Source organism: Oryctolagus cuniculus, chromosome X, assembly GCF_051225735.1.
Source record: "Oryctolagus cuniculus isolate XC-2025 breed Fujian yellow rabbit chromosome X, ASM5122573v1, whole genome shotgun sequence".
Lineage (NCBI taxonomy): Eukaryota > Metazoa > Chordata > Mammalia > Lagomorpha > Leporidae > Oryctolagus > Oryctolagus cuniculus.
Window position 1 is genome coordinate 4407886 of NC_142888.1, and position 15583 is coordinate 4423468.

The window sequence follows — 15583 nt, forward strand, 5'->3', positions numbered from 1 at the left end:
TGTACTGTATCATATGTTGATATGGCTTAGCTCATGAGTCTATCAGATACCCTGAGAAGAAAGAAACCATAGTTAGGTGTTCATTAGAAAAGACTTCTGGGAGATTTTTTTTTTAATCTTTTATTTAATGAATATAAATTTCCAAAGTACGACTCATGGGTTACAATGGCTTCCCCCCCCATACCGTCCCTCCCACCCACAACCCTCCCCTTTCCCACTCCCTCTCCCCTTCCATTCACATCAAGATTCATTTTCGATTATCTTAATATACAGAAGATCAGCTTAGTATACCTTAAGTAAGGATTTCAACAGTTTGCTCCCACACAGAAACATAAAGTGAAAAATAATAGATGATTTTTTTTAAATGATGATGAAATCAGATCAGACCTATTGTCATGTTTAATCCTTCTGGGAGATTTTTTAAAAATTTTTTTTAAAGATTTACTTTATTTTATTTGAAAGAGTCAGAGAGAGAAGTAGAGAGGTCTTCCATCTGCTGCTTCACTTCCCAGATGGCCACAACAGCTGGAGCTGCACCGATCTGAAGCCAGGAGCCAGGAGCTTCTTCCAGGTCTCCCATGTGGGTGCAGGGGCCCAAGGACTTGAGCCATCTTCTACTGCTTTCTCAGACCATAGCAGTGAGCTGGATCAGAAGAGGAGCAGCCAGGACTCAAACTGGTGCCCATATGGGATGCCGGCTCTTCAGGCCAGGGCTTTAACCCGCTGCGCCACAGCTCTGGCCCCTTTTGGGGGATTTGAAATTTGAAATGGATGTTGAAGATTGAGTAGCATCTGGGTTAGAGAGGCCTCGGGAAGGGTAGCTTTTCCTCATTTGTCTGTGGTCCTGTTTGTTCACAGACTTCTCACTCAACAATATTATCTGTAAAATGTAGACTATATGTTACAGCACTCCCTAGAAGTATCTTTTACTGAAATTGCTGCTTCCGTGATGGGTTGATTTTTATATACATTACTCTTTACATTTTCACTTGAAAGTGTTTGTGGTGTTTTAACTAAGTTACTTTAATCTCTTTGGAGGCTTAACAGCATCTTTTGGGGGGAAGGTTTCTTTCATGATATCACTTGAGAGTATCTGGGACATAAAACTAAGCACGTGCGTCTGCCGTGAACCATGGGCTCGCTGGTAAATGATGTGGTTCGATGAGAATCTGCATTCAGTTGTGGAGAGGTTGGAAATCCCACAAAATGTTGCTCTAATGACAAACATTGTTTGGAAAAAGTAACAGTTGATGTCACTTAGTATAGGGCACAGGCTCTGGAGTTAGATTGCTGGAGTTCAAAGCCTGGCTCTGTGTTTACTGCTTGAATGACCCAGGAAGTGATTTCACCATCTTGGTGCCTCTGTGTCTTCATGTGTAAAATGGTGATGGGATTGATGTGAAGGTGGAATGTTATAAGTGAAATGCCCAGACCTAGTACCTGGCACATACATAGTCAGCACTCAGTAAAGACGTACTCTCATTGTGTTGATTGGGAAATTGTTCAAACTTCTGTGCTTGAGTTTTTCCCATTTGTTGAATTCTCTCCTGTTAGAATGGTAGTTCTCATTCAAAAGCATATCAATCAATTTTTTTAAAGTTAGGAGTTTGGTCATTTTTTATTATTATAACATTTCTAATACATTTTTTATTTCACCATTAATTTTTTTTTTTTTTTTTTTGACAGGCAGAGTGGACAGTGAGAGAGAGAGACAGAGAGAAAGGTCTTCCTTTGCCATTGGTTCACCCTCCAATGGCCGCCCCGGCCAGCGCGCTGCGGCCAGCTCACCGCGCTGATCCGATGGCAGGAGCCAGGTACTTATCCTGGTCTCCCATGGGGTGCAGGGCCCAAGTACTTAGGCCATCCTTCACTGCACTCCCTGGCCACAGCAGAGAGCTGGCCTGGAAGAGGGGCAACCGGGACAGAATCCGACACTCCGACCGGGACTAGAACCCGGTGTGCTGGCGCCGCAAGGCAGAGGATTAGCCTAGTGAGCCGCGGCGCTGGCTCCCATTAATTTTCTTATCATTAAAATCCCTTCTGGGAGCCAGCATTGTGGCATAGTGGGTTAAGCTGCCATCTGTGACACCAGCATCCCGTATGAGTGCTGATTTATGTCCTGGCTGCTCCACTTCCCATCCAGCTCCCTGCTTATGCACCTAGAAAAGTGGAGGATGGCCCAAGTGCTTGGGGCCCTGCCGGGCCCTGCCATGCTCATGGGGGACTCGGCTGGAATTCTAAGCTCCTGGCTTCTGCCTGGCCCAGCCCTGGCTGTTGCAACCTTTTGCGGAATGAGCCAGCAGATGGAAGATATCTGTCTCTCCCTCTCTATAACTCTGCCTTTCAAATAATAAATAAATCTTTAAAAAAAATCACTCTGGAAAAAGAAAAAGAGGGGATACCTGGTAGCATAAGGTAGACCTCATTAGCAGAGTGTTAATTAAAATGTACTGGTATAGTATCTTTTATCGCAGCAAGGCAGGTGTCCCTCTCTTTAGGCTGCTAGTTAATATTCCAGTAACACCCAAAAGAACCTCTTTACCTCCTTTAGGTGAGGCACCTAGGTTTAGAAAAAGTGTGGGTTTGGCACATAGGCCTAGGTATAAATATTAGTTCTGCTACTTTTGGATTATGTAACTTGCCCTGAACCAGTTATTTGAACTTTCTGATCGTCTTCTTCCTCATCTCTAAAATAAGAATGATAATACCTAAAATGCTGCATAGCATCACTTCCCTCGGAATTCAGTTTTAGGTTTTGCGTGTGCGTCTGTGTTAAGTTCATGTTATTCTTTCTACTTCCTCTCTTGAAGGTACTGTCCTACTTTTCTCCATCTTCACATTTCTTCCAAAACCCAGCCATGGGTTCTTTCTTCTCCAGCCGCAAACCACCTTGATCTCTCTTTCTCTCGTCCTCCGTCGGCAGTTCGGGCTGCAGGACTAGCACTGATTGCTTCCCAACCAGACAGCAGATTCCCCGGGTGCCAGATTTAGGCCTTCCTGATATTCTCTCTGCTGCTGTACTGAGCACCGTGTGGGTATGATGTCATAATCACTCCTTAAATACCTTCTTTGAATTTAACTACATAAATAGTCCTCTCATCCACTTATTTAGCACATTTAGGGATTTCAGTATTTTGAAATGCTCTTAGGTTGGTATAAAGAAAATATACACCAGAAGCAAGCTAGTCATCACATTTGGAAGGAGTCCATGGACTGAATTCCGCCAGTCATATTACCCAACATCTTAACATCTACTGAGAGACTACAGAAATGTGAGTTGGTAGAGGAAAGGATGGAACATCTAAATAAACTGGGCCTCTCCCCCTCATTTTATTTAAAAATGCATCTGTTAGTCTAAGAGACTTTGTTTGCCTTGTGTTCCAACTTAAAAAATGAAGGATTTGAAAAAAACAGGTCATTAAAAGAATATATTAAAAGCAATAAGAGAATATGTGTTTGAATTCACTGTTTTTACTGCCTTTTTCTTTTTTACTTCCATATTTTCAGCAATAATTTGATGTTATTGTGAAAAAGGTATAAGAATTCTTTGTGATGTCTTATCATAACCCTTCTGCTAGTTCCCCAATTACTGTCAGTAATTCAGAATTTTCTATATAAGCAAATTCTGTACTAACTGTAATAGAAAATTGTTTAAGCAGACAATGCCTGTAAACTGTATAAATAATTTCAAATTTTTATATTTTAGTTTTTTATACACCTTAGTATTATCTGCCTAGATTTAAATATCATCTTTTCCCTGCGAGTTTTCCTGTTATTTACCATTCAAACCTACAATACATAGACACCAAAAGTAGTATACAATTCATGGAAAAATAAAGTTAAAAGGGAAAAATAAAAAATATAAACTTTATTTCTCAAGATAAGCTCCAGCAAGCTCAAGATACTCTTGTAAATGATGATACCAGCCATTTAGTCCATCTTTAAGGAACTGAGGGCCCTGGAAATTCAACCATGTCAGTGCAGTCTTTCTTTGAAGAAAAATGGTTGTCCTTTAAAGATTTTTTTTTAAGATTATGAAACAAAGAGAAGTCAGAAGTTGCCAAATCAGGAGTATCAGGTAGCTGTCTAATGATTTCCCATGGAAACTCACAAAATTGCCCTTGTCTGATAAGAAGCATGAGCTGGAGTGTGGTCATGATGGAGAACTTTCTGGTGAAACTTTCCTGGGCGGTTTCCCTCTAAAGCTTTGGCTAGCTTTTTCAAAACACTGTCCTACTGGGGCCGGCTCTGTGGCGCAGTAGGTTAATCCTCCTCCTGTGGCGCTGGCATCCCATGTGAGCACCAGTTCTAGTCCCAGCTGCTCCACTTCCAATCCAGCTCTCTGCTATGGCCTGGGAAAGCAGTGGAGGATGGCCCAAGTCCTTGGACCCCTGTACCCGTGTGGGAGACCCAGAAGAAGCTCCTGGCTCCTGACTTCAGATCAGCGCAGCTCCAGCCTTTGTGACCAATTGGGAAGTGAACCAGTGGATGGAAGACCTCCCCACCCCCTGTGTGTGTGTGTGTGTGTGTGTGTGTGTGTGTGTAACTCTGAATTTCAAATAAATAAGTAATAAATCTTGAAAACAAAAACAAAAACACCACTGTCCCATTAAGATATGTTACTCTTTGGCACTCCAGAAAGAAAGTCAATAAGCAAAATGCCTTGAGCATCCCCCGACCCCCAAATTGCTGCTGTGACCTTTGCTCTTGACTGGTCAGCTTTTGCTTTGACTGGACCACTTCCTCCTTTCGGCAGCCATTGCTTGAATCATGCTTTTTAGGATTGTACTGGTAAAGCCACGTTTCATCTCCCGATGCAATTTTTCTTAAAAAAAAAAAAAAAAGCTTCAGCATCTTGATCCTGCTTGCTTAGAATTTCCATTGAAAGCTCTGCTCTTGTCTGCTGCTGGTCTGGGTGCAACAGTTTTGGTACCCGCTGAGCAGAAAATTTGCTCCACTTTTTCAGTCAGAATTGTGTAAGCTGAGCCAATTGAGGTGTCTGTGGTGTTGGCTATTGTGTGTGCAGTTTTTTGTCAGTCCTTGCAAATTAATGTGGATGCTCTGCCTAAAGCTGTGGACTCCGTCTTCATCATTTCATCTCTTCTTAAGAATCTATTCGTAGGGGGCCATCGTTGTGGTATCTTGCATAAAGCTGCCACCTGCGATGCCGGCATCCTAAATGGATGTTGGTTCATGTCCGGACTGTTCCACTTCTGATATAGCTTCTTGCTTATGTGCCTGGGAAACCAGTGGAAGGTGGCCCAAATGCTTGGGCCCCTGCACCCACTTGGGAGACCTGGCAGAAACTCCTGGTTTCCATCTGGCCCAACTCTGGCCATTATGGGGTGGGGGGTAAACCAGTAATGGAAGATCTCTTTCTGGGGCCGGCACTGTGGCATAGTGGGTAAAGCTACTGCCTGTGGTGCTGGCATCCCAAATGGATGCCAGTTCAAGTCCTGGCTGCTTCACTTCCAATCCAGCTCTCTGCTATGGCTTGGGAAAGCAGTGGGAAATGGCTCAAGTGCATGGGCTCCTGCACCTGCCTTGGTGACCCAGAGGAAGCTCCTGGCTCCTGACTTCAGATCGACTCAGCCACAGCCGTTGCAGCCATTTGGGGAGTGAACCAGTGAATGGAAATCTGTCTGTCTGTTTCTCTCTCTCTCTGCCTCTCTGTAACTCTGCCTTTCAAATAAATAAATAAAAATCTTAAAAAAAAAAAAAGTCCATTTGCAAACTGCTGGTTTCTTTGTAGCATTGTCTCCATGAGCTTTTTGTAAGCATCAGTGATTTCACCATTCTACCCGAGCCTCACCATCAATTTGATGTTTGTTCTTGCTTCAGTTTTAGCAGAATTTATGTTGCTCTGAAAATGCCTCTTTTTAAACTGATGTCTTAGCTTTCTTAGTGTCTCAAAAATAGATTCTGTTGATACATGTTATAAGAAGTTAGTACAAGTTTATTTTAGTGCAAAAAGAAAATTGAAATTATGCATTTTTTTCATAATAGGCATTTTTCATGAACTTTTTGAAGACTGCTCATGTAATTTGACTTGTGTTGACACTGGGGCAGTAACTTCTACTTATCTGCTCCCTTCTGCAACACACATATCCTTAGCATATCCTTCCCCACATGCTAATATTACTGTCATGTTGTTCTTACAGTTTCCAGCTGTTAACCATCCTCAGTCATTGGAGAGAAGATACCTTGGAATTTTGAATAGTGTTTTACTTGATCTAATGAAGGTAGGAGAAATAGATGTTGTCTGTATAAAATGCCCTTTGGTTTGGGGATTCTGTTGTGTATGAATTAAATGTTTTTAAAGTTGATATATGATATTGAATAACAGGGGAGTATGTTGTGTTGAAAGGCATTTAATTAAAATTGCAACAGGATTTGGTGTGTCATAGTCTGTGTATAGATGACCATGAGATCCCTAATTTACTTTCCTAAAATAAAAGAATAAAAATCTATTAGCACTCAAGAGTTGCACAGTGATATGTTTTGAATCAAATCTTAAAATGAATGTTGAAATAACAGAGGATCCTGTGATTTTTTTTTTTCACATGATATTTAAGGCGCCTCAGAGTTCATACAGATTTGATCAGTGAACCCAGTTCTTGTCTTTCTGTCTCCTCTTTATATATGTCAGAGTTGCTGGTATTACTGTGGCCTGTGTTCCTCCTGTTGCTCCCTGTCAAGCTGTCTTCCTGCTCTGGACTACTAAACACATCCTCAGATTTCTTTATTGGAGTGTTTCTTCCCCAGTAGACAGTAAACCCTTTGAATGAAAACTATCTTCCACTTTTCTCCAGTTTTGTTGTATCCAGCCAGTGGATAAGCAAGTTTCTGTTGTTTGATAGTAGACCTTTAAAAAGCAGTTGTTAATAGATCAATTTTATTTTATGCCCATTCTGTCAACTGTCAAAATCAGTGCAGGTCATGCTAGGCATAGAACCTTTAAAGGGCACACTTAGCACAGTTGGAAGTGGCTGAGCAGCCTTCCTAGAATCTTGCTATACTTTCAACTATGTTAATCTGTGTTCCAGGGAACATAGTTGAAATAGGGGTGTGGGCAGAGGTGGGAGAGTCAGGTGTGGCTTCAAGGGAAATGTCCACATACCATATAATCTTTTGTAGAGATTCACAATATTCATTTATCTATGAAGGCTTTCAGAAATCTCAATAATTAAGCATGTCTGTCTCTCCCAATTACTGAATACTGTTTTTTTTGTGTGTGTGTGTGTTTTTTTTAATAAAACCCCAAAGCACTAGCATTCTGAACACAGATAGAGAAGTGCTATTAAAAAAAAGAGAGGCAGGCTGGTGCCACAGCTCACTTGGCTAATCCTCCGCCTGTGGCGCCAGCACCCCGGGTTCTAGTCCTGGTTGGGGCGCTGGATTCTGTCCCGCTTGCTCCTCTTCCAGTCCAGCTCTCTGCTGTGGCCCGGGAAGGCAGTGGAGGATGGCCCAAGTGCTTGGGCCCTGCACCCGCATGGGAGACCAGGAGGAAGCACCTGGCTCCTGGCACCAGATTGGTGCAGCGCACCAGCCGTAGCGGCCATTTGGGGGGGGTGAACCAACAGAAGGAAGACCTTTCTCTCTCTCACTGTCTAACTCTGCCTGTCCAAAAAAAAAAAAAAAAAGAAAAAGAGAGAGAGCCATCAGAGCGCTTCCAGTTTAATTAGGCATAAGTTATCAGTTAAATCAGTTGAGTTTTGTCAATATGCTCTTTCACACAATCATTACTTATTGATCAGGACCGTAAGTATTTGGTAACTTTAAAAATATAAATAGAATCAAGTTAGAAAATGGAATTAAATATAAGGAAGTGTTTTCTGCCTTTTGTCTTCTTTTAGTTAAAAATAATTGAATATTTTTGTTAAATCATTACCAAGTATAATTACCAAGCATCAGTGTGGTACCTGATTAAAAGCTTGTTCTGATTAAAAGCTAGCACAGATAAAAGTAGTACAATATCCTGAAGCTTTCTGCACTTCTACCAGATTGGAAGCTAAACATTCTAACTACTATTTATTTAACATGTTTACTGTCATGTTTCTTTTTTTTTTTTTTTTTTTTGACAGGCAGAGTGGACAGTGAGAGAGAGAGACAGAGAGAAAGGTCTTCCTTTGCCGTTGGTTCACCCTCCAATGGCCGCCGCGGCCGGCGTGCCGCGGCCGGCGCACCGCGCTGATCCGATGGCAGGAGCCAGGAGCCAGGAGCCAGGTGCTTTTCCTGGTCTCCCATGGGGTGCAGGGCCCAAGCACCTGGGCCATCCTCCACTGCACTCCCTGGCCACAGCAGAGGGCTGGCCTGGAAGAGGGGCAACCGGGACAGAATCCGGCGCCCCGACCGGGACTAGAACCCGGTGTGCCGGCGTCGCTAGGCAGAGGATTAGCCTAGTGAGCCGCGGCGCCGGCTTACTGTCATGTTTCTTTAACATTTTAATTGAAATATACATTTGGAAGGTTCTCAAATTATGTCTACTTCTTGGTTAATTTTTATGATACAAATGTATTTGTGTAACCCTCCCCAAATAGAGAAAATTTTAACACCGCAGAAGCCTCCTTAAAATCCCTACCCAGCTTTATGCCACTGCCCCAAAAAACCACAATTCTGACTTGTCACCAACAGTTAATATTGCCTTGTTATTATTGAGTGTTATATAAATAGAATCATTCTCTTTATCCTTTAGGTATTTTTGAAGATGAATTTGAAAAATCAGAAATATCAGTTATCCTTTCATGAAAAAAATATTCTCTTTGTCATTCCATAAAGCTGTTTTGATAATTTTGGCCATATATAGCTATCCTAAAATGGCCATCTTTGTCTTAAATCTGTTATAAACCATTTTAGTGAAGATACAATTCCCAGAATTAATTCAAAACCCTGATAATTTTAAGAATAACTGTAATGATAATCTTTTGTTTTTATTTTAAACTTTTATTTATTTGAGAGCCCGAAAGAGTTTGCTGGTTCAGTCCTCAATGCCCACAGTGACTGGGGATAGGCCAAACGAAGCTCGAACCAGGAACTCAATCCAGATCTCCCACATGGGTGGCAGGGACACAACTACTTGAGCTATCACCTGCTGCCTCCTAGGGTACACACATCAGGAAGCTAGAATGAGATTGTAGCTGGGTGTTATTCCCAGGCACTCTGAAAGAGGTACAGGTGTCCCAGTTGGCATTTTACCTGCTAGGCCAAATCCCCACAATTGGCTTTATTTTAGTTAAAAAAATAAATTATTAGGTCCCCTCTGTACCACACACACACTACTAACTGGTAAGTTCCTCATAATGACCTCACCCTTTCAAGTATTTGGAAAATTAATAGCTATCTTCATAAGCATAAATATAGTTCTTTGTATATGTAGTAATTTCTACTGCTGATATCAAATAAATTAGCACAAGAGATAGTAGATATTTATCTTCTAATCATATGGACTTCTAATTTAAGAGTACTGAAGGCAACTTTCCTTTGTTTTAAACTAGTATCTTACAGTTGAAACCGTTTTGATGTTAGCTTTTAACTGTCAGTGAGTACAAAATCATTTCATATACCTTCACAGTTTTTGTTTTAGAATAAGAAAGAATTGAAATCATTTCAGAGTTGTGTCAGGATCAGAGTAATGATTTAAATTGAATACCTTTGGTCATGGTAGATATTTGACTTGAAAAGCAGTTGTATCAGAATGGGCGTCAGAAAAATAGCAACTCATCTTACACATAATAGCTAGAAAATATTTTTCTGTTTGATCACTTAAGTGTTACAAGTCCTGAGAATGTTATACACTGAACGAATTAGGTCCTACCTTATAATTAAATCTTGCTTGGAAATAATCCTTTAAAAAAGGCTTTGAGGTACAAGTCACCTATGTATTAAACATGAGTCTTTTATATTTTACAAAGAGCTTAAAGAAATATAGCAAACAATTACAGTTCAGTGGCTCTTAAAACAGCTATTAGTCAGGTTCAAGGACACACTGTTCTTCCATTTTCCATAAGTTGGGGTTCTGCATTGCAGCTGCCACTTGCTCTTTGTCATTGATCTGCTTGTTGATGTCTTCTTCTGTTGAGTGAGTGCCTTCAGAAATGTAGACCTCCAACTTATTTATAAATGGCAGACACCACTGAAGTTTTACTGGTAAGCACAGCCAGACCCTTATCAATAAGAGTTGCCAAAGAGCAATGAGGTACTGTTAGTGTGACCCTGATAACAACCAGGTGCTCATCTTCATTTATCTCCTGAACCTCCACACAACTTTCTGTTACCATTTCCAGTTCTTCCAGAGTATTGGGATTTTCTGACTCCTAGATAGTTCTAATCAAATCATAAACTTCTAGCGCTTTCTGTTCCATGATCCTTGGCTGCGGGGCTGCTCCCCGCTCAAAAAGGCCTAAGAGCCACAGGGTTCTCTGTTCAGTGTCCAGGACAACAGCGTGGACACCCACTCCATCCTCATGCTCTGCCATCCCTGGCTACTATCCCACCTGAGCCACTGCAGAATCTTTTTAGGATCAGAATTCAAATTTTTTGTGGAGCTAGGTTAAATGTATTACCTGAAATTGAAGTCTGGCTATTAGGAGCAAACCTAGGATTGCTCTCACTATTTAACAGAATACAAAGAGTAGCAATGGGCAAAACCAGTGGAAATGAGCTAGAGATGAATTTATGACTGCTTTAATTTCATTTTTTCACCCTGTCTTCGAGGGAGCATGACAGTCTTTCAAAGAGCAAATTTCACTGTGTCTTAATGTGTTCTGTTAGGCTATACAGGTTTTCTTTATATATTTGCCTAGTTTATAATTAAAAATTCATTTTAATAATGATTTACCCTTTAAAACTTTGTTGAATTATTAAGATAGATGATATCGTACTAAAACATTTTAGTTGTAAAGAATCTAATATGGTTCGAGACGTGGCTGCTCCGCTTCCGATCCAGCTCTCTGCTATGGCCTGGGATAGCAGTAGAGGATGGCCCAAAGTCCTTGGGCCCCTGCATCCACGTGGGAGACCTGGAAGAAGCTCCTGGCTCCTGGCTTCAGATCAGTGCAGTTCCGGCTATTGTGGCCAATTGGGGAGTGAACCATCAGATGGAAGACCTCTTTCTCTCTCTCTCTCTCTCTCTGCCTCTCCTCTCTCTGTGTAACTCTGACTTTCAAATAAATAAATAAATCCTTTTTTTAAAAAAACATTTACAGAAATACAGATGCAGATACAGAAAAATTAAAAAGCATAAGTAGCTAAAAAACATATAAAATATGTAACTTCGCTAGTAAGCAAGGATGTGAATTAAAACTGCTTCCAGTTACCATCTTTTAGAATACCTAATTTAGAAGTATTAAAGAGAATGAGAATGCCTGTAGCTGCTGAGAGTACCAGGGTATTGGCAGACTTGCCCCATTACGGAAAAGAAGATGATCTGAGAGCCTTCTGAGGGGATGATTTGGTAACACATAGGAAAGGATCCTTAAAAATGTGCTTCCCTATGAGTTCCATCCTTAGGAGTTTATCCTATGAAAGGATCATGGATATGTGCAAAGGTTTCATGTGTTCAGCACAACGTTAATCATAATAGTGAAAACTGGCTGCCATTCAGTATGTTTCCAGTAGTAAAAGGCTGGCTTTGTGCATCATGGTGTATATATGGAGTCATTAAAAAGCATGTTGTAAGGTTATTTGTTGGTGCATTATTCATAATAGTGAATAGTAAATATATAGTTAATAAACAATAAAGCAATAGTAAATACATAATGTACAGTTAAAATAATAAACTACCTTAATATTTGTTATTAGGGAATTGCTAAAAACAAACTAAGCTACATCCATAGAGTTGAAACTCTTTACCAATATGGTGTCTTTACCAACAGATCTCTCTTAAAGACTGTATGTCTTTGGAAAGAAACTTGAGCGTAGACAACTGTGTATGTGCTGTTATTTGGATAGAATAAAAGGAACAGATCTATATATGTTCATCCTTCCTGGGTATCATACACACTCACATGCACATCTATGGAAGGATGAACATGAAACTGGTAACCTGGGCTGCTTCCAAAGAAGGGAATTGGGTAGCTGGGGGTCAGGAGAAAGATAAATAATGTATATTTTTTCATATGAGTATATACTTACTAAAATATTTTAAATGGATAGATTATGTTAAAATGTTTTTGATTAGTAAGTGAAAATTGCAGGATACAAAACTTATGTGTATAATATGAGCCAGAATGTATTATGAAAAATATCTCTATGGTATTCACAAAAGGGCTGGGAAGATATATAGCAAGAAGACAACAATGGTGAGATTATGAGTGATTTAAATAATCTTCTCCCTATCCCTCACCCAAAGTGTGTTTGTTAGAGATCATGTCTTTCTTGCATAAGAAAAAAAAAATGTTTTTATTTGAACTTAAATTTGACTTTCTAATATCCTTTCCCTTCCTAAACTTTATTTCCTTAGAATTTACTGCAGTTGGACCCAGCTGACAGATACTTGACAGAACAGTGTTTGAATCATCCTACATTTCAGACCCAGAGACTTTTGGATCGTTCCCCTTCAAGGTCAGCAAAAAGAAAACCTTACCATGTGGAAAGCAGCACATTGTCTAATAGGTAAATATTCCCTTTTAAGGAAATACAGATGCAGTGTTGGTCTTACAAGTAGGTGGAAGAGGTGGCTGTTAAAATGATGCAATTATAGAAAAGAAGGAAAGCCCTCTTTATTCAAAAATATCTTCCTTATGCTTATTACATGATTCAGAACCACAATTAAAGAGTTGTGTGGGTCTTAAAGACTTTGTTATCTTTAACAAGTATAGTATGGAAACCTATGCATTTGCTGGGAAAGAGGTAGCATTGGGTTAGCATCTAAAGGGCTTTTCCGCCTTAAGAGCTGAAAGATTCTGTGTAGATGAGACCCAGGAGTGATGGCTAGAAGAAGAATGGGTTAAGGGTAAGGAGAATCCTGGAGGGTGAGTAGGATGCCACACACAGGTGGGTGGGAAGTTACCTAGGACAGTCCTTGCAATGGACAAGTATGTCTGGCCCTATAGAAGGGTCTTGGGTTTTTGTTGCTCTTGTGTTTTAATCATTGAGTTGAGAACTTTTTTCATGAGAATAAGAATGTGGAAATAGTAAAGTCAGTGATTAAAAGTGGTGCTTTTAAAATAATATTTTTCCATATAGTCTTTTGAAAAACTGTTTCTTGTACACAGAGGACTGAACTATACAATGGTTGTCTTTCCAGTCCTGACATTCCTTAATTCAGTTGGCTGCACTTATAGGAGGGTGATGCATGATCTCCCTGTCTGTCGTCATCTCCTGAGTAGCTGATCTTATCATCTGGGGTTGATAGATTATGGGAGTTAGGAAATAATTTCATCTACTCTAAGAAGAGTAATAGGAAACAATAATTCCTAATATGAAGCTTTTTGAATTTCATTTCCCACACTCCCAGATTTTTCCTTCCTATAGCAATTGTTAATCAGAAATTTGAAAGCTCAAGATCTGGTACTTTTTAGGTTTGGGAGAGCATCCATAAATTAGTGATAACCATTTACTCGTATCTGCTCTTCTTAACTGTAATGATGTGCTTGTGGTGTAGACTGTTTACTCTTCTTTAAAATGATATTTTAGTTATTGTTTCTCCTCACATCTTAACGATCATTCTTAGCTGGGTTTTGTTTATTGTTTCTTTCCATGCGATCTTAGTGCACGGGGTCAGGGAATAGTAGTGATCATTTGGTTGCTCCTTTGCATGTGAGACATTCAGATTATTCCTGTTTTCCCTGAGGTCATTCCCACTTCAAGGACTTTTGTTTCCCTTCCACTTAATTGTCACTTGGCTCTTCTAAATTACGTTTACAAAGAAAAATTATCCCAATGGGATAAAGCTTAGTAAACCCACGAGAAGTTTTGATTAGTGGTGCAATCCGCACTGTGAAAAGGGGCATGTGTATTTGTCTTCCAGTGACTCACTTGAGAGAGTTTTGGGGGTTAACCAATGGGGACCTGAGGCTGTCCCTGAGAAACTAGTTAGGATATGTGTGTTGGATAGTTAGGATAGTTGGGGATATGTGTGTTGTTCTTAGGAGGTACATAGGATATGATTTGTATGAGTTGTTGAAAAGTTCTTCCAAACCCCCTTTTGACATTATTCAAGAATAGAAATTATAAGCAAAGAAAAATCTCTGGAAGAGTTCATTTTAGGGTCCTGACACTGTATTAAATATATTAAAGAAAAATCCTGAATGGTTTCTGTAGGAATAACCTTATCCCATTTCACATGTGCCCAAGAACTTTCTCTCCACACTTGTTTATGGTCAATACTTTCTTCATGGAAGTCCTTCTTGTTAGGGACACTAATTCTGCTTATATCTCAACATAGACTGTAGCTCCCTGGGACTTCCTCTGACCATTTTCTAGATAATTACAGTGCCATATCCACTGGTTGCCACTTACATCCTCCCCTACCTTGGCAATACACAGACACTCTCACATACCCTGTCTTCCAAGTTGTTTTTTTTATGGCATAGGCAATGGACTCTTATATCACTTGCCTACCCCCATCCCTATTCCTTCTGGGTCTCCTGAGGGTCTTCTCATCTCGGCCATGGCTTGATGGTACTTCAGCCTGCCCCACACCACCACTCTCATGGGTCCTGCTTCACCAACCTTTCCCATAAAAATATAGCTTTGCTGCACCTTTGACTTTTGCTTTTCAAACTGGTTTTAAACAGACAATTTTAACCACCTGTCTGTCTGTTCATCCGTCTATACTGCCAGCCGTTTAAGTAGGGCTTATATGTGCAATCTTCTTAAATTGTTGGCAGTTTAACACGGATTCTTCACAGTTATGTGTCAATGATATCTATGAAATTTTCAAACCTGTTTTTTATTGTGCTTTGGCAGAACTCCAATTTGAAAGTAATATAATACCCTTTCTACATAGGAATTACGTGCAAAATTCAATGGCTTCTGATTCATCCTGAGACAGAAATGTCTAGAATCATGGTTTAGGCTCTTTTGTACCAAAATAATAATAGTAAAAATAAAATTCTCAATGGATATTTCTACCTTAACTCTGTAACCTCTCTTTGCATGTTAGGAATTGTGCTTTACATTGCTGTAAGTACGTTCTTCCTAAGATCTCGTGTAGGTGACATTTTCAGAAGCACTAGCAGATATCTTGGCTGTTCTCTCTCCTTTTCTGGTCCTCTTTTAAGCTTAGGATATTTCCCATATCTGTGTATTATGTGTCCTCTAGGCCTGAAAGTGAAAGGAGAGGAAATAGGATTCTATGAGCCCAAGGAGAGTTGGAGCTGGGCTGAAAGAACCCCATCCCACAGAAGGTATCCTCTGCAGGGACACAGCTGTGACTTGAGGCAGGGTACTGATGATCAGAAGGAGTGGGGAAGACATCTCCCAGCCTCTTTTTCTTCCCTCTTGTCCTTTGATGCCTTACAGTGCTAACGCCACCTGGAAGTTGAGAGCCTGACTATGATCCAGAGTCTTCACCATTGGCTTCCTGGGATCCGGGACCAGGCAGAGAGGGGTGAAGAACAGATCGGGGGTGGGCAGATGG

General features: G+C 40.4%; 1 protein-coding gene and 1 pseudogene across 12 annotated transcripts in view; one reads left to right on the forward strand and one right to left on the reverse strand.

Moving 5' to 3' along the window:
• CDKL5 (cyclin dependent kinase like 5) overlaps positions 1 to 15583 on the forward strand; it is a 221712-nt gene that overhangs the window by 157906 nt on the left and 48223 nt on the right. For 11 of the 12 annotated variants that reach the window (XM_089324161.1, XM_051826953.3, XM_070067277.2 and 8 more), the window contains 2 exons: positions 6162 to 6242; positions 12461 to 12612. In XM_089324161.1, the coding sequence (XP_089180287.1) occupies positions 6162 to 6242; positions 12461 to 12612 (233 nt within the window). The remainder of the gene's footprint in view (positions 1 to 6161; positions 6243 to 12460; positions 12613 to 15583) is intronic. The other variant, XM_070067270.2, reaches the window with a different exon arrangement.
• On the reverse strand, positions 9830 to 10459 carry LOC100354891 (cytosolic iron-sulfur assembly component 2A pseudogene; annotated as a pseudogene).